Genomic DNA, 19,254 nt, shown 5'->3' with positions numbered 1-19,254 from the left:
GGTAGTCAAGAACAGAGTCTCAGGTCCATTTCCACTTGCACAAACTGCTGAAATGTTGCCATGTGTTTGGTTCCTCACTGTCAGAGGTGCTGGGGAATAAAGTGACATAATTCTTTCCTAATTTCATGAATTAATGGCATTTCCCATGGAACTAATGTATCCTCTATTAGAGTAGAAGGTTAAAATTGTGGTAATTGAGTTGATACTTTTGTCTTAAAACAGCTACTATGAAAATAATTATCCTGTGTCAGTGCAGTTGATTTCTTAGAATACAGTTGGGAAATTAATATGGAAAGTTTCCTGAGGTCATCAGGAGGGACTGTGTAATTATCTAAGGTAGGGTTTCTCTTTTTACTTCAGTGGGGCAGAATTCAGCTTGCAGTTTGGAGAAAAACCTTTTTAAATTACAGTGTGAAGTTTCCTATTGGCAAACCCAACTTTTTGGCTAACCTCTGTCTTTTGTGGCTGCCATTTTAAAAGTCGAGTGTTCTTTCGTCTTTTTAAGTTATCAGTTTTTTCCTGTGGCAGAGCAAATAATCTTCGTCTGTTCTCTCCCCCTTAGGTTAATATCAAATACTGGCCTTCGGTTTTTACCTGCTGTCCATAAGGTTCAGTCTTTCCAGAAAGTTTTGCTGTAAGTTTGAACGTTTGCTTTTTAGTTTTCAAAAGCTCCCTTTGAAAGTTCTTCTGCTCCAACAAAGCCTTTCAAGACGTGATTCCCCTTGCGTTCATTTATTGGCTTCACGGTATCGTTTTGGGCTGTAATTTTGCAGGCATTGATGATAATGTGGCTCCAAGGGTCTCAGTTCTCTCTAGGTCTCACTTCTACAAAGCCTTGTAACTTGCACTTTACAGATCACTCTTCCTTAAACTACACTATGAGCATGTTCTGGATGGCCCAGGGGACAGTAACAGCCTTTTACTACTCTTTCACAAGTTGTAAACCAAATCAGGATGGTGGCAGTGGAAATTTATTGCCACCTGGTGACAGTTTTCTGGCCAGCATGGGAAGAGTCACTGATCTCAGAGCCATGTTCCATGAAAGGTGACCACATCACAGAAGAAAGAAAAAAAAGAAAAAAAGGAAAAAACTCTAAACTCAGGGAATTATCTTTACCATGCCTTTTTCTCCCCTTTCAGTAAAACTGTCCAGAGGATGAAAATTTTTTTCTATACAAAATTCAAGAGCCAACAGGGAACAAAAATATTTGTGTAAAACTCTGTGTGAAAACAAGCTATTTTTCTGTTAAAGCACCTTTTATTCTGTTAAAAAAATGTGTATCAGAAAAAGACTGATTTTTTTTTTCACCAAAAAAAATTTTGACATACATTTTTCAATCAGTTCTTAGTATAATTCAAAGCATTCTTTTGGACAAGATTTATTGTTAATTCACATGCAAAGTTCTGCATCTTCAGACACATTAATCCTACAATTGTCTTAGTTGTAGCCATTAATATAAATAAAAATGCATATAAAACATAAAGAGAGATGTCTGAATATAGTATACATACATATGGGGCCTCTGGTGGTCTAGTGGTTAGAGTGTCTGACTCTCACTGCTGCGACCCGGGTTCGATTCCCGGCCCCCTGGGCAGGTGGAGCTCGTCAGCCGTGGAAGGCAATCCACCTAAGAGAAGGTCACTCTAAACAAACCTACATCCTGGGGACCTCACTGCCACTGTCCAAGCTTTGCTCGGCCCCGGCAGATGAACCTCAGGACTAAAGGGTGGGCTCAGTTCAGCGCACGCTGTGTCTCACCTAAAAATCCACTGCGCAGGCTGGAAGGGTTAATGACCTTTCCCAAATCTTCGCTTGCGAAGACTGGCCATTATATTACATATAAGACAAGAAATCTATTTCTGTAATACACTTGATATAGGTAATTCTGAGAACTTCGCTCCTCAAAACCATCAAGCAAATGCATCAGAGCCTTCCACCTGTATCCTTTGGTATCCCTAGTCTTAACTAGAGTGGAATTACTGTGTCCTGCAGAGCAGGAGTTATTTGGTGGGGTTTTTCAGGTGAAACTCCTCACTTTCCTGTAAGAATAAGAAGACCTTGATACCATTTGAGTCCCAAACTAGGCCTTGGTTCAAACCCTGGTCCCATTGGAGTCAATAAGAAAATTACCATTGGCTTCAGTTGTGCCAATATTTAAGTCCCAACAATAGGTTTGGATGGGGCATTGATATTTATAAAGGGCTCGTGCAGATCCTTAGCAGAGTGATACAGTTTTCTTGTATGGGTACCTTGCTCCCTCCTTATTCCTGCCTCTGCTGACCTCAGTTTGCAGAATGAAGCCTCTCTGTAAGTGTCACTTAATAAAGAGTTGTGGCTGCATGAGATAATTTTGGAACCACGCTTAATTTCAAGCTTTGCAGACAATTAATTTCGTTCTGTGCTTTCCAACAGAAACAGCATGGAAACAGCCATATCCCCAGTCTAAATTATGAGTAACACTATTTAACTTCTTTGAGGCCTATTTTGAGCCAGCAACAGAACGTTCCTTTTTTCGTATCAGCCACAACTGACGAAAGACGGAAATTCCTACTTGTCAGTTCAACCAACTGCACTGGCAGGGCTCTGTGTCTTAAGTTCTTAAGCATATACAAAGCTTATAAGCAACCCTGTTGACATCAGCAGGGGAATGATTCATGGGCTGGTAGGTGCCCTGCTGAGTCAGGCCAAAAAGGCTAATGGTTTTCCTTCTTCTGGCTGGGAGGCTGTGAGAAGGGGTGGCCTCACAGCCCCTCAGATTGCATTTTCTGGATAGTATGTTTGCTGGAGGAACTATTTCATCCACCTCAGGGTTATAGACCTGCACTTTTATGCATTTTAATGACTTCAGTCTATTTGGGAGGAAAGTATGGGGGTGTTGGAAAGGTTTTGTTCCATCCTTTTTTATCAGGAAGATTTGTGCTCTGCAAAAAAAAAAAAAGTCTTGAAAACTTACATCATTACCCTCAGCCTATAGTACTTCCTCAGATTGAATATAAGGGAAAATACTTTGTTTGAAACAGCATATTGTATTGAAAGGCTCACAGAAGTACAAAAAGGTGTAGTTTCTAATGTATTTTATTTTTCAGAGATATTCAAGACAATATCAATATACGAGTAATTGAAAGAAACTCATTCATGGGCCTGAGTTCTGAAAGCGTGATTCTGTGAGTAGACATAGAAAATTCATTATTCTCCTTGTTACCTCATTTCTTTTCCAGAGCAGGGTCAACAAAACCAGGAGTTGAGCACTATTTCATACACTTCCAAATTCAATTTGATGTTTTAGATTTCTCCCCTGCCCCTGAGATCTCTGTATTCTGTTTTCCTGACGTGAAAAAATTAATGTTTTGGGGTTTTTTTTGTTGTGTTCTAGTCCTACTCTTTATTTTAAAAGCACAACAGAGAGCAAATTTAGTAATTACTGATGCCAAGGTTAAACATCTACAGCAACAGTCCATGTGATACAAATTGTGTTCAAGAGGATGGCATGACTCATAAATATTTACAGTCAGACATACCATTCAAAGACATTTATTACTTGGACAAAACATATGTAGATGTTGTGAAAATATGGTATATTTGTATGCAATGTTAATGCATTGATACAGGCTGGTTCATAATGCAGTTTCAAGCTGCATGGTTAGATGACTACATTTGACTTGAACAGTCATGTATTTTAATGAACTAGCTGGCTTCTTTGATCCTTTCTGTCTGTATATCAAAACATACTGTTTCCTTGCTAACAAGCTGCCTTCATTTCACCTACGCAGTGGTCAGACTGGAAAAATTTCCCCCTCTGCGTGTGTGGTTTACCTCACATACTGAAGCAGACAAACAAGATTTGAATTGACTGATTGGGCTCACGTTGATTTTGGTGGGAGCAAGGTCAGACCATCAATAATTGAAGAAAGGCCAGTAGCAGGTCACTTAGCTTTATCTCTCCTTTTCCCCCATCAGTTATGCACAACCTCTGTCTGCTTCAAGTTCTGAAGTTTTAAATACAGACATACAGACCTATACACACAAAGGTTTCCCAAATATATATTCAAGTAATGACATTGCAAGTGCACTGGTTCATCTTCTCTCCTGTAATGATAATATTAGCTACTCAGGTGGGACTTTGTATTTTCAGAGCACTGCCCAACAAGTACTGTGTATTTCCATAATACCACTAAGGGATGAGATACATATGCCAGATTTTTGCTGTGCTTTGACCTCTCTTTGCCACTTGAGCAGATGGAATTGACTTCTCTTTTCTCCCCAGAATGTCTCATTGCCTATATCAGGAAGAAATTCTTTACTGTGAGGGTGGTGAGGCACTGGAACAGGTTGCCCAAAAAAGTTGTGTGTGCCCCATCTCTGGAAGTGTTCAAGGCCTGGTTGGATGGGACTTTGAGTAACCTGGTCTAGTAGAAGGTGTCCCTGTCCACAGTAGGGAGTTTGGAACTACGTGATCTTTAAGGTCCCTTCCGATCCAAACTATTCTATGATACTATGATAGAATTACTGACTGGGTATTGAAGGATAGTCCTTTCTGAGGACTTAAGGCTGCTGGTTTGTTAGCAAAATTGGCCTGGTGATGTATCATGTCCACTTCCAGCTGCTTTGCCCTGCCTCCTCAACAGCCCCATTGCCATGGGCTCCCAGCACCCACCAGTGTGTGCAAGAGCAACAAGAGCTGTGCAAGCAGACCTGGCCACCACTACCCCGGTCAGGTGATGTCCTGACTTTGCTGTGGTTCTGCTCTGGGACAGAGGCCCTGCATGTGCCCTTTGAGAGTCCCTGATTAGGTTTTCCTTGTGCTGTGGTGAACTTAGCTCATTTTAGACCCATATTTGCTGATTTTCTATTCAAAACTGAAGTCACAGCAACGCAACAGGAACTTTTGGTTAAGCATCATTTAGTGAAACCTGACATGTCAAGATGATTAAAACTACCCAGAATCCATTGAACCCCCAGATTCTACAGAGAAACAATTTTAACAGGTTTAGCTGTGGCGGGCTCTGAACTTATTTAAGCCAGTAATTCAGATTGCATCTGAACTTATGCTATGCATGGGATCAGCACAGATGGGAACTGAGGATACATATGATAATAAAGTGCTAGAAATTTATGGAAGAAATTCGCCTTGTTACCAGGTCTGCGTAGGCTCTAGGATAGGTCTTTCCTGCCCTGAAATAGTGTGTAAATGGTACCTCAGGGGCAGTGACCTCCTGAACTGGGAGAATTTTAAAGCATGTTTTAAAAACCTGCTATAGCCGTGAAATGGTAAGTAAAGGCCCCTATATCCAAGCTCTGGATCTTTTCCTCCATTGTCACCTGTTGCTAGTATAAGATTTACTGGAGTCAGTAAGAATGCTGGTTGAAGTGAGGAGAGAATTTGTCTCAAGAAAAACTTGTCTATAAGTACTATAATGAGGTCTTGGGATTTAGGTAAATTTTTTTTTGCCCTTTTTACTATTCCAGTGCTATTAGACAGGTGACAGGAGTGTATAGTCCACCCTGTATGGCAACAGTGACTCTTTTTTACGACCTTAGTATCTCATTGCATTAGCATCATGTTCAGTAAGAGAATGCAGCTAAGTGCTAATACTGTGATTAAAAACATATATATCAGCCTGGCAGCTACAAATGGATAGGATCAATTTAATATAATAAATGTTTAAATGCTGTAAGCAGGGACACGTCTCTCCTCTGTGCCTGCTCACTCATGTCTAATAGTGCTTGCAAGTGAAGGGGACGGTGACGGTTCTCCTGATCCGACCTGACAGACATTATAGACACAGAGCTGTGTACATCTGCCTGTCATGGTCAAAAGAGTAATCCTTTCGGCCAGACCCTTAACTGATTTTCATGCTGACCTTAGTTCACCACCTCAGACCTTAGATAAGTGGGTCACTTGCATGCTCAACTTTCAAAGTGAGTTAGGAAAAAAATGTCCAAGTTTGCTGACAGTTTAATTAAATCAGGCCATTTCTGCCATCAATCAGACCTGTCATTGCCTGTTGGAGAGGGCGTGAGCTGCAAAGTGACGTTTAAAGTGAGATGAAAGATTGCACCATAAAGATGATAAATATAACTGACCCAAATGTAAATTTTTAGGACCGTGAAGGGACAGAGGGAAGGAAGTTAAACGTTAATTAGGTAATGCACTGGAGTGAAAACTTGGCAGAAAGCCCCAGGAGCATCAATTCCCAATTTCATTACCTGTGTCTCCTTCTGGGAGAAGAAGCCTGGGGAGGTAGGACTGGGGCAACAGAGCAGGTAGGGAGTGCAATTTGTCAAGGAAGCAGACACATCAGGAATCACCCACTTTCCACAGCAGTTTGGCACCACTGCCACCCCTCTTCTGCCCTCCTGCCTGGCTCAGTACAGTCAGTCTCCCTCCTCCACCTGCCTGGCCGAGCATATGAGACCATGGCAAACAGCAGTCTTTTTTCTCTAATAGCTGGCAAAGATTAAGCCATGGCTCAGAGTTTCAGAAGTGTCTTGCTAAACAGTAAAACTAAGCGGCACTGACAGCGCCAACAGGAAAGATCCTGGTCTCACCCCTCTTGGGATTAACCTGGAACAGCCACACCAGCTCCTCTGTAGCCTTCCCAGTGGAGCCATGAGCAGTGCCAGCATCTTCACCAGCTCTGTCCTTACTTCAGAAACTTACTTTAGCTGTCATCTCTGATGGTAGCACTCATCTGCCCTATTTGTGTCTGTGCTCCCCTAAGTCTTTGTCCAAATATTGGGATCTTACCAGCTAGTATTCATAGACATTTCACCATTTTAATATCCATTTAACAATTTTATTTGCTTGAGATTCCTTTCACTGCTTTGAATTACATACATTTTAGTCATGAAGCATGAATAAGAACACAGTTCTCTTTTCTCTATTGCAGATGGCTAAATAAAAATGGAATTCGGGAAATTGAGAATCATGCATTTAACGGAACATATCTGGATGAGCTGTAACTATTTCTGTTGTTTACTATTCTGAAAAGTGATAATTAGAAGATACTAACTGCTGCAAGATTTATTTTTTTTTATCTCAGATTGTTTCAGAATAAATATTGTGTTTTTCAGAAATCTAAGTGATAATCACAACCTAGAAAAATTGCCAAATGAGGTCTTCCAGGGAGCCAATGGACCTGTTGTTTTGTAAGTAATATTTGGACAATACTTTTCTCATTACTGACTACCTAGAAAAGATCAGAGAAGAACATACGAATGCGAGTATGGATTTCAACATCTCACAAACCTTGAGCTTCAAAACCAGACATGTAGTTCTGAATATACTAAAAAAAAAAAAAAAAAAATCAGTCTAGATCCTTATTTTCACTTTGTCCTCAAGTTTTTGAAGTATTTCAAGTGAGAGATTTAGATTAAGATTCCACTCCATGGATGATTAAACTGTGTAAGAGAGTAGTACTTTTGCTTTTGGTTATTTTTCCAGAGAAAAATGCTTTTGGTTTTTTGTTTGAGCAAAATGAAGAATAGGTGAGTGGTTCTCAGCGCTTAAATCTGGATTACTTGCCACTGAAGATCTGCCCCTGTATCTGTGAAGCTTAATTCTAAAGAAAAATTCCTATCCTACGGTGTTAGGGCATCTCTACTGGGATGTCCCATCTCCTGTAGAGATAGGTATGAGACACATCCCACACAGTTACAACAGGATCTCTTTGGTGGGTGATGAAATGGAAATTGAGATCTCAGCAGTAGAGAATTCAGCAGAAGGATGCTCAGGAATCTCAGTAACCATTATTTCAAACCATGGTTTGCCATGGGGTCTGAAAATGCCTGTGATTGTGCAGAACTGCTTGTTTTCCTGAGCTCAAGCCACAACATGTAAGAGCTGCAACAGAGCTCTTTTTTTGTCTCATCCATTTGTCAGAACATTTCTTACTTCCCATCTATCCCGCTTATCCAGAGAGGACTAAAAGTCACCCAGAAAGAGTGAAAGGGGTCATTGGAGCTCTTGCAAAATTTTACACAGATGTTAGAGTGGTTAAAAATCTAAAATGGAAGGAGAAAAATGTCCGATTAACCCTGAGTTCAGTCCAGAGCTCTTCTGAAGGCATTTTGTTTCCACATTGTGATGGCCAGTGCACCTATGATATAAAGAGCTATGGTATGGGTTACTGCATTCTGTTTCACTTCCCTCACTTCCTAAAAGCGTCTTCATTCCTTGGAAAAGACTGCCAGTGGAGCATCTCTTCATCAGTAATGTCAGAGATGTTTCTTAGGAAAATCATTGTTTCCTGTAGCAAAAAGTAACTGGATTTTCTTTGCAAGCTATAACTGATACAGTCATATTCTGGATGTTTATCAAATTGATTTGCCTGTGGTTGAGATTCATTTGATAGTTCAATTTCTAACACTGAGTTATTTGCATAAAAAGTTTTCTGTTCCATTACCAATACATCCACTATTCCATGGATGGGAAATTACTTTTTTATCCTGGATGAGATCATGAAAGAAGAGCCTTCTTGCTCATCCATCAACGTAGTGTACACCAGGGATGCACTTTCACTTGTGGAATGATTGACCCATAATCATATCTTTGCTGGGAGAAATAGTTTTGCTGCAATCAAATCCATGTTGCAGACTGCAGTGTTTTATTAGAATGAACATCAGGAGGTTTAACTCTTGACCTTCTTAAACCAGTGTTCTACAGTCAATTAGTTTCAACTTCTATTTTATAATTCAGCGTATTAAAATAATGTGAAAGGAACACAAATAACCAGAAAGCACCAATCTTAGCCCTTGTACAGACTACAGAGTTTCACAAATCAATTCCTCTCTCAGACTTACTGCTCTTAGCTGAATTAGAATATCTCTTTTGGATAGACATCAAGTTTTGAATTAAAAGATTTCGATGCTGACAGTAGGCAAGTAAATCCAGCAGCTAATAAATCCCACACCTATACATATTGCTTCTATACAGAAATACACTGTATTTCCAGCCTGGAGTTTCATAGCTTCAGTTTTCAGCCATATTGTTTCATTTAATTGTTTTCTGCTGCTCTCAGACCTGTAGTGGCTTACACCAGCTTTTGCTGGTGTCCTTAGTTCTCTGACTATGTCCTATGGGAAACCCACCTATGGGGGCTACTGGAGAGTTCCAGTAGATCCCCAGCTCAACAGCTGAGTCCCTGAAGCGCAGCCAGAGATCAGTTTAGATACACGGAGAAAATTCTCACCAACCGCTTTACCGCCCTCTGCTTTCTGCTCCAGCAGCTATTTCCCACCATTTCTGTATGTGCCTTTCAAACCTCATCAGCTGGTCAGTATTTTTGCTAATCCAACAAAGACTCCCAGTGGGAAAGGGAAGTGATTGGAAGAGAAGTCAGATTCATTTTCCTGTTCCTGCACCAGCTGCTGTCAAGGCTGATGACTAGCAGCCAAGCAGAAATAATACAGGAACACATATTCCAATCGGTGATGCCTTGTGGTTTGATTTCCTATTGCCAGTTTATGATCTTGTTCATCATGATTATTTAACTTATCAAGCCTCTAACTAGAGAGCAACATCCCAAAGAACTTCTACACTGAGGTCTGTGTGTGGTAACTCAGTGGAGTAAGTTACTAAACCACCCTCACAACGTCTATGTTTGCTGTTTGGGGGCATGCCAGTGGTCTATTGATAACTGTCCCTCACAGACATACCAAAAAAACCCTGCAGGAGTTTGCAAATCAAATTCCCTAACTCAATTCTATTTATGTGCAATAATTAACATAAAAAGAAAATTTTTTAAAATAAGAATAAAATTTTTTTGTGGGAAAAAAATCTAATATTTATGAAATTATTTAAAGATTATGAGAGACACAGTAACCTTTTTGCTATTTTTAAGTCCAAGTGGTATTCCTATTCATATTTGCTCATTATTTCCACTCATTGTAATAACAGTTTGGATTTGGTAATGATTTTTAGCTAACAAGCCACAGAAAATATTTTCCATGTTCTTTTTCAGAATTATGAAGTTTCACATGCTCTTAATGATGCCATGAGTGATGCTGTTTGTGGATTTAGGCAGAAAACTGCTGTTTTGTTGCTGGCTTGTGAGCATATACTCTGGGTGACAGTTTTCATTAGGCAGTGCATTAAGGGCAATAGTCAGCCCATGTGAAAATCGAGACTGCTCATTGCAACCTAATTACCTCTTCAAGTGTCCAAGTCAGAAATGGATAGCCTAAAATTTCTCATTGGTTGCTGTTTTCAGCTCCTGTAAGAAACAGACCCAGGACCTCAGAACCCTCTCTGTGAGAAGTGTGGCTTCTCTCATTCTGCCCTGCAGAAGTTCATGGTATTTTTGAATACACTGGTCTATTTTCCCTTCCAGTAGAAATTATGGCCCTAGGTCAAGGCAGTGAAGGGGAGTCTGTGTTTGCTCCTCTGCTATCACAGTTCATGGTCCAGTTGTTGAAGGTGGTACATTCCTTTAGAGCCTGGATGTAGGCACAGCATGAACACATCATCTTTACCCAACACCAATTTTACAAACCACTTTATCAGCTGCCTGTGAATTTGTTAGGTTTGGCTGGAGTTCAAACAGAGCCCTTCCCTGGCATTAATTTTGTTTCTTAAACCAGAGAACAGAGATGCAAATGTGTGTATGGTACATAGCAACTGCCTAAACTTTGTTACATGCTGCTAAAACCTGGTCTCCCCCTCACAAGACACCACTCTACTGTATTAAAATGATAATAAAAACAATTTGTGCTGTTGGGTAATAGAGATCAAATAACATATTGTCCTGACATCATACTGTTACAGATGAATTGAAAACCATATCTTCAAGGGGACATGGAGAAAACTACAAATATTGTCAGTTTAATTCCCCAATTAAGGAAAAATTCTGTCTTTTCTTGGAGAATTAAGAGCAGAGCAGCCTCAGCAAACACTGTAGCCTGGATCAGTCTCAGCCCATAAGAGCACAAAGGACTAAGGGAGGAGGACAGGGTGATTTTGTGCAGTTCATTTTTACCTTTTAAGAGAAAGAAGTGTGTTCTCATGCTGTCATGATCCAAGGGACACAGTTTGTGCCCCAGTGAGGGAAAGCTGGAGACGTTTTGCCCCAGCTGTTATACCCTGAAGCTATGGGGAAGGATTCCCAAATATCTCAGCCAGGAGATGGAGCACACTTGGTCCTTCTTCCCTGCATGGCACAAGTCAAGATTTAGTGTTTGCAGAATGTGTTTCCTTTTAAAAGCCCCTCTAATGGTCTCTTTAATACATTCATGAGTGCTGGTTTCATCGCTGCCTCTGATAGCCTGTCCAACATAGTAATTGCCTTCCACATAAATACACCTCTCCTAGCCTCCTGTAATCTCGTCCCATTCTTTGCTTCAGTCTGTGCTGTGTTTGTTTTTTAAACCTCTGGTAATGTTTTGTTGGTTTGGTTTTTTTGTTCCTAACAGTCTGAACAATGTCACCCCTGTCTGTCTTTTATCTCCTTTTCTTTCTAATGAGCACAAAACCTGATATACCCAACCTGTCCTCACATCTGTACCCCCATGTGAGCTTCTTTCTTTGTGTTTATTGCTTTTTCCACAACAGCCTTCCCATGATGTGATGATCACACAGCAAACTTCTACTGCGATTTCATCAGCCTTTTTTATCCTGTAAGAGTATTTTGGGATGATTGTTGCATTTACTGGGTATTTACTAAACCCAGTATCATATGGCGCTAACGGTTTATGTCCCTGTTAATTCTTACCCAGAACATTATGGGACTTTTTTCTTTATTTCTCACAGACTAACATCGTTTGATTGTTGTTTGCAATGCATATTAGTTCAGTTTGCTGGAGGAACACCTAATTTTTCACCGGATCCTCTTTTTAGTGTAGATTTCCAGGTGATCTGTTTCCAACCACTACTCTGAGAATGAGTAGGACAGTCTAAAACACATATCTGTTGTTGAGCAGAAGTAAATTTGCTTTTTACCAAGATTTTTATCTGTTTTCTTAAAGGGATATTTCAAGCACGAAAATCAGTTTCCTGCCAAGTCATGGATTAGAACACATTAAGAAGCTAAGAGCAAGATCTACATACAATTTAAAAAAGCTTCCTGATCTAAGCAAATTTAGATCTTTGATTGAAGCAAACTTCACATATCCTAGCCATTGCTGTGCATTTACAAACTGGAAAAGACAAAAGTAAGTGATTTAATCTGTTTTTCTTCTTGGCGCTTTTCAGCATTTGATAGTAAATTAAATAAATTTCTTCAAAGTCTGGATAGAAAAGGTCTCTTTAGAGCAGGTAAGTAAATGGATAGAAATAAATAAATACACAATACATACAGGTTTTTGCATGCTACACAGTGTACTGCCTCCACATTACAGGGAATTGTTAAATTCTAATAGCTGTGTTAGCTTACCATCGGTATTTTCCCCAGCTGCAGCTCTGTCCCCACCTATTGTAGGTCCATGTTTCACTGGATCTGCTGTCCTGGATCAGCCTGGAGCCATGCTGAAAACATTAAACAGAAAAAGTTTGATAACTTTTCAGGAGGTAGCTGGAGAGAAAGCCGTGTTTGCAGAGAAGCTGGTCAATACTTGCCCATCGATTCAGGAGGGTAACAGGACCACTGAGTGATGCAAAATACTGTTCTCTCAGAAAGCCTCACTGATATTGGAACACTGTCAAGCCAAGCATCAGAGATACCTTATCTGTTGAGTTGACATCGACAATGTTTTTGGACGTGACTTCTGAAATGGTTAACCTAGAGCAGATCCATTTTACCCAAATCAACAGAGGGACTGTGGGAGGGTATGGTGTTTTTTTAGACTCCAGTTGTAATTCTCCATGCTTATCTTAATTTTCCATTAGTGAGTTGCAGTGAGACTTCAGGTATCAATGACTCTTTTTGAGTATTTTCACCTGCTCAGGCAGTCTTGAAACGTACGCTTCAAGTAGTTAATGAGCCTCCTGAATTCGTGCCACTGGAAAACATGAGGAGCTGATACCTATGGAAACCCCTGTTATTGTTTGAAGTTCTTCCTTTACTGGATGTCCTGAAAGACTTGAACTTTGCCATGGCAGAAAAAAAAAGTCATGAACCATTGTTATAAATCAAGACATCATCTTCAGAAGTTGCATAAAACTTCAAAGAACAGTAAAACCATGCAGAAAAAGCATAAACTGTTAGTAGCTTCTATTTTAACACTTAAAATAGCCATTTATTTTACTTTTAGCATTGTATTGTCACCAAACAATGGAAGATAACTGAGTTTGCTTGTGCTGATAGCTAATAAATATCACCTACATGTGTTTGTAAAACTATCTGCGTAAAGAATGCAAGTGCGATGCCGGAGACTGCGGGGATAAGGGAAGTATCTGACAGAATCCATCTCCCATTGTCCATTTTTGTTCCAAAATGCTAAACTGTTCACTAGAACAATTTATCAGCAGGAGATGTTTTCACATACTTGTGCAGTCTTATGCAGACACAGTGCTCGGTAACTTATATGTGGGAATGAGTCCAGTCCTTCCAGCCCTGATGACAAAGTGGTGTATTCCAATGAGTCCAATGAAAGCATTTTTAATCCTGAATCTGCAAAGGAACGTTGATGTCACTACGATTCATATTTTTGAAGGTACTTGGCTTCTGGGCTGCTTGGGCCTAAACAGGACCCAAATCACAGAATCCCCTCCTTAAATTAGGCAACTGGACTTTTAAAAAACAGAGTAAGAGTTGCTATTGAAAGAAGGCTACAGGAGGAAACAGTCCTGATCGTGTGGTAAGCTGCCAGTATCTAGTCCCCTCACTTGGGCTTTAAAATAACTTCCTTGTCACACACTCATCCCAGGGAGTTGAAGACCACAACACTCACTTTTCGCCCTGTATAGCCCCTCTTTTGGAGGCCTTTGCCCTGGCAGGCAAGAAACCAAGGAGAACATAAAACATTGCGCTTTCCACAGCTCGGGTAAGCGTAATTTTGCAAAGAAATGCCAACAAACCTGTGCAGAGCTCACACAATCCAGGTAAGGATGGTTAACAAGCTGGGCTGGAGTACCACGCAGTGGTGGGGCTGCTTCTGGAGAAGTTTGGTCACAACTTCAGTCTCCTATAATATCAGATGTGATGCAATGGGGAGAAATAATATGTAAGTTGGAGATGCTCTTGTTTATGACACATGATATAGGACTACTTGAATGAATGTGGCCGTGAACTGTACAACCCTGGTCAACAGAACAAAATTGAATGTATTTATATATGTCTTTAATAGTTACCAGGTGTGTTTTTTACTAAATATTAAGTATAAATAGAAATTTACTAGAATTTTTCTGTTAGCTGCTTTTTAACATAATTAAAAATGGTAATTTCTTTCATACAGTCATGTGTCTTGTACTGAAATTGGTGGGAAACTACCATCCTTTCTCCACCTTAAAGAGAGAAAATGGATACATGTGTTCAGTTTGAATACTGAAGATATTACAATACACTTCAAAAGAGATGAGTCACACATAGAGTAGCTACACCAGCTTTCATTTCAAAGCAATTTTCTTGACAGCTGGCACAAGTTGTGAGTGCATTGAAGGCTGCTCAGGCTGTTTAAAAGTTATTAATAGTTTGTATAGTGCTTGATCACACAACAGGTAATATTTTTTTGGCAAGAGCTGTACTTGGTTCAGTGCTGCACATCACTTGTGGTGGTGGGAACCATGATGTGTCCTGACTTGTCATGCACCTTCACAGGAGACAATCATTATTCTGTGACTATCTGGCTCTCAGAGTACTTCCAGGTAGTCCAGGGAGTATAAAAAGGATGCCTTATCACCCCCAGAAGTGCATTTCTAAGGATCACAGCAGCAGCTGCTGTTCACATGGGAACTCTGGGAAGAAATTAAAACAGGGATGTGTGGCCCCTTTCCGGTTGCCAGTTTATGTTAGATTTTCCCTCTTTGACACTTTTGCAGCACTCAAACTCTTAGAAAAAATAAATTGCCATAGCAAATCCTGGTTGGTCACCTCTCCCAAATCTGTCTGTGCCAGAGAACAGGTGCTGTCGTGATAATGGGAAGCTTAAACCTGTTACAGCGACGGTGCTTTCCAAATTTTGGAGAAGGTCGAATCAAGCTCTGCCAGTCTGAGACACAAATTTTAAGATAATTTTGATGTTTTTCCCATTCTCGTAAGGACTATATGCTAAATATTGATCTGTGAATTGATCACACTTGAATGTTGTGATGCTGGCCTAACAGAAGGTAAGCTGCATTCTTAAGTCTGGTACAGTGTGTTGAACTCCCTCACATTTTTCTGTGACTGGAAAATAATATCCTTGAAGTGTGGATAGGGCAGAGGTTGGATGTTAAAACTCTCAACTTGACATATACCATTATGAACTTCAGTAAGCTTTTGGCTTTCTTTGACATAAAGATCACCTTCTACCAAAAAGAATGACATTGATATGACTCTGTCCTTACACTTGATCGTTATTCTTCAGAAGACCTGTCACTTGAAATCCTACTTTTTCAAAAAATGTGGCAGAATCAGGAGTCATGTTTGGGCCTTGTCTCATGAGAACATACTATCAGTTGCTCACAACTCACCTGATGTCACCTTTTGGTGAGAATGATTGGTTTGAGATAGGGCTTAATACAGAACCTAGGTTAAGACTATTTGTTCTGCTGAGCATGTTTCTCAGCACACAAAATCCTGCTGTCACCAGTTCCAGACAAAGCGCATAAAATAACAACTTGTACAAAGGTAGTAATTTTTGTTTATTTTTGTCAGAGCACTCTGTCAATTTCAATTTTATTCTCTAAGTTGTCCTTTCTCTAGTTTAATTTTCTAGTTTACTTGAGCAAAATAATGCTAAACAGTAACAGAGTTTTACAGAGTGAATAAGTGGAGTGTATTAGAATACCCACAGCCTCAAAAGGAGGCAAGGACCCACCCATCCCTTGGCAAACAAGGTTTTAACTTGTTGCTCTGAATGCACTGCACAGCCCAAGGAGTAAACATCACAGGGCAAAGATATGGTAAGGAGTCAGTATCGGAGGATGCCTCTTCCTTGGCATGGGATTTCGCAGCTGCCCCTCTTACCTGCTCACAGTACAGATAACCAGCCTCGTCACCCTCCTCGGAGCCAACACAGCAGCTAACTCCATGGGACCCTGGTTCTACGTGGGACCACTGGCTGTAAAATAATTCAAGAATTAATAAATTGTAATAATTAGAAATATTTAATTGGCCTTACATAGCAGTCTTGCCAGGGAATAGACTTAGGTCCAGGCAGTGCCTTCATAATTTGGGAAAAGGTTTACTTTTAACTAATGCTGAGAAATTATTGGATACAAACATTTCATTCAGTTCATTTACGAAGAACCACCAATTGCAGTACCCCTGGGTGAGTGTTGCACTAAAAATGAGGGACTTTCTGTCCCGTTATTGCTCCTTGGAAGCCTATATTCCCTTTCAGCTAGAGAACTGTTGATATATTGATCAATACAGTGGACCCCTCACTCATCCTTATGCGAGTAGAACACAGGGGAGCAAAATGTAATGCCTTGTTATTGCTATTGTGACCTTCATAGTGCATATTTGACCTCACGGAAAATCAGTTTTCTGCCTCAGTTGACAGGCAAGATAAAAAATATTGATAATGGTAGAGGATGTTCAGAACCTCATAGGAAATGTCTCTCACCTTCTGGTGCTGGGCCTTCATTAGTTTTCCTTTCTTGCAGACCTTTTAAACTCAATTTTTGGAAGATATAGTGAGTGCACAAAGTCAAAGGGTAAAATTAGGTTACAAAGAAGAATTCTCCCTTTTAAGCCACTACCAGTTGTTCAAAATTTTCAACCTAACTTGTCTAGAAAGTTCTTGTCTTGACTGTACTGAAAGTCAGGGTGGAAGATAAGCTGGGGTCCTGTCCTAGAAATTTTACACCTAAATTGCAGTCTGGGTTGTAGCTGAATGTAGGCAGAGCTGAACTGTGTTGGTTTTGCAACACATTTTCCCCTGCTTTATTTCCTAACTCGGATTAGGTCTGCATCCAAAACTATGGATTATAAAATCCATAGTTATTAAATGCAAGTTTATGGGACAGCAAACTTCAAAGCCTAGAAGAAGCTGTTGTAAAGTCTGACCCTTCATTTCATGTCTCTACAGGAATATATCTTGATATTTCTTAACTTGATGGACCTAGTCATCTTTCTATCATCTCAGCCAAAATATTTTTTCTTTTGTTTGTCTAGGGATGGAGAAGGGCATAGAGCTAATACTCTATGAAATAAAACCAAACACAAAACTATCAAAAATACTAGTTTAACCTTCAAAGGCTTTTTTTTTTTCCTTGAAACTCTTTTCCTTTATTTACCTGTGCTGCTAAAAATTCTTGGAGTGTTTAAAAATACTTTCTGGCAGAAACAAAAGCAACTACTTCTTCCATTAAAATGTTGGTTTGATTTGGTTTGACGTGGCTTGGCTTGGGTTTGCTTCGCTTGTTTTCTAATCCATTTTCTTTGAAGAACAGTTTTTAACAAAATGGTCTACCATATCTTGTGTTCATGTTGGCATCTGGCTTCTAGGTATTATCTGGAAGCCTACATGAGCTTATTTGTGTTATTTATTTATGTTACTGGCCAGTAATGTTATGAGATACTTAGAAATAAACAGCACAAACTGGAGGTGTTCTATGCCCTGATGGAGTTACAGAACTATACCACAGTGATGGTCAAAACCTCTAGGAAAAAGGGAATTTGAGAATAATATTAAGGGATCATAGCATTATTGTGGTTCAACAGAGTCCTTATGAACACAGATGAATTGACTAATTCTTCAAAACTCAGTCTTACATTGCTATTCATCATCATGTATTTCCCCCACGCACAAATCAGCTTATCAATGACAGGCTATGTGAGAAATTCAGTTCAAATAAGGGAGGCTTCTTAGAGAGGCTGTTATCCAGGTGGGTGTTAGGCAAACATTAGGCTTTTGTTTCCCTTACATTTTATGATGTTTCCAAATCACTTACCTGTTCTTGTAATATTTTATAAATAAGGACCAGCCAGACTATTGATTTCAAGCTCCAGGTAATCTATACAATCAGCTAAACAGAAAAACTGAGCTGTTAATGGAAACTGGATGATTTTGTGTTGTATGCCTCACACTGTGTCTCTTAGCTTCCAACTCCACTCTTTTTACAATTTCAGCACCGAATTACATCCGATATGTATCATGTCTCAGGCCAAGAAAGACCTTAAGGAGCAGCCTGGCGAAAAGCTACAGATACAATCTGCATCTGAAGATTATATTTCAAGCTATGGCATAGGATTTGATCCAGCAGAGCATGACTTTGACTACGGTTTATGCAACGAAGTAGTTAACGTAGCTTGCTCACCAAAACCTGATGCTTTCAATCCATGTGAAGATATCATGGGATACAACATTCTAAGAGTCCTGATATGGTTTATCAGCATTTTAGCTGTCACTGGGAACATTGTTGTTCTCATTATTTTAATAAGCAGCCAATACAAGCTCACTGTACCTCGCTTCCTGATGTGCAATCTTGCATTTGCAGACCTGTGCATAGGCATCTATCTGTTGTTTATTGCATCTGTGGATATCCAGACCAAAAGCCAGTATTACAACTACGCCATAGACTGGCAAACTGGGGCAGGATGCAATACTGCAGGATTTTTCACTGTGTTTGCGAGTGAACTCTCTGTCTACACACTGACTGTGATCACCCTGGAGAGGTGGCACACCATCACCTATGCCATGCAGCTGCACCGCAAGGTTCGATTGCGTCACGCTGTGATTATAATGGTTTTTGGCTGGCTGTTTGCTTTCACAGTAGCACTTCTTCCCATATTTGGAGTCAGCAGCTACATGAAGGTCAGTATCTGTTTGCCCATGGATATAGAAACACCATTTTCTCAGGCTTATGTTGTATGTCTTTTAGTGTTGAATGTGCTCGCATTTGTGATTATATGCGTGTGCTACATCTGCATCTACTCCACTGTGAGGAACCCCAATGTGATCTCTTCCAACAGTGACACCAAGATTGCCAAACGCATGGCCATACTCATCTTCACAGACTTCCTCTGCATGGCACCCATATCCTTTTTTGCAATATCAGCCTCACTCAAGGTTCCTCTCATCACAGTGTCCAAATCCAAGATCCTTCTGGTTTTGTTTTACCCCATCAACTCCTGTGCTAACCCTTTCCTCTACGCCATTTTCACCAAGACTTTCCGCAGGGATTTCTTCATTCTGTTGAGCAAGTTTGGTTGCTGTGAAATGCAAGCCCAGAT

At 40.1% G+C, this 19,254-nt stretch overlaps 1 protein-coding gene across 1 annotated transcript in view; it reads left to right on the top strand.

Moving 5' to 3' along the window:
- Positions 1-19,021, top strand: part of LOC113982525 (follicle-stimulating hormone receptor) — a gene marked incomplete at its 5' end in the record, with an annotated part of 51,861 nt that extends 32,840 nt beyond the window's left edge. The window contains 7 exons of the mRNA XM_039378702.1: positions 563-634; positions 3,088-3,165; positions 6,892-6,960; positions 7,076-7,150; positions 11,963-12,148; positions 18,151-18,835; positions 18,994-19,021. Of these exons, the coding sequence (XP_039234636.1) occupies positions 563-634; positions 3,088-3,165; positions 6,892-6,960; positions 7,076-7,150; positions 11,963-12,148; positions 18,151-18,835; positions 18,994-18,996 (1,168 nt within the window). The remainder of the gene's footprint in view (positions 1-562; positions 635-3,087; positions 3,166-6,891; positions 6,961-7,075; positions 7,151-11,962; positions 12,149-18,150; positions 18,836-18,993) is intronic.
- Positions 19,022-19,254: the final 233 nt, after the last annotated feature.

The sequence above is a fragment of the Pipra filicauda genome, unplaced genomic scaffold (genome assembly GCF_003945595.2).
Source record: "Pipra filicauda isolate LSUMZ 115617 unplaced genomic scaffold, ASM394559v2 scaffold143_size2779998_pilon, whole genome shotgun sequence".
Lineage (NCBI taxonomy): Eukaryota > Metazoa > Chordata > Aves > Passeriformes > Pipridae > Pipra > Pipra filicauda.
Note: the sequence above shows the minus strand (reverse complement) of the source record. Positions and strands in the feature narration are given on the sequence as shown.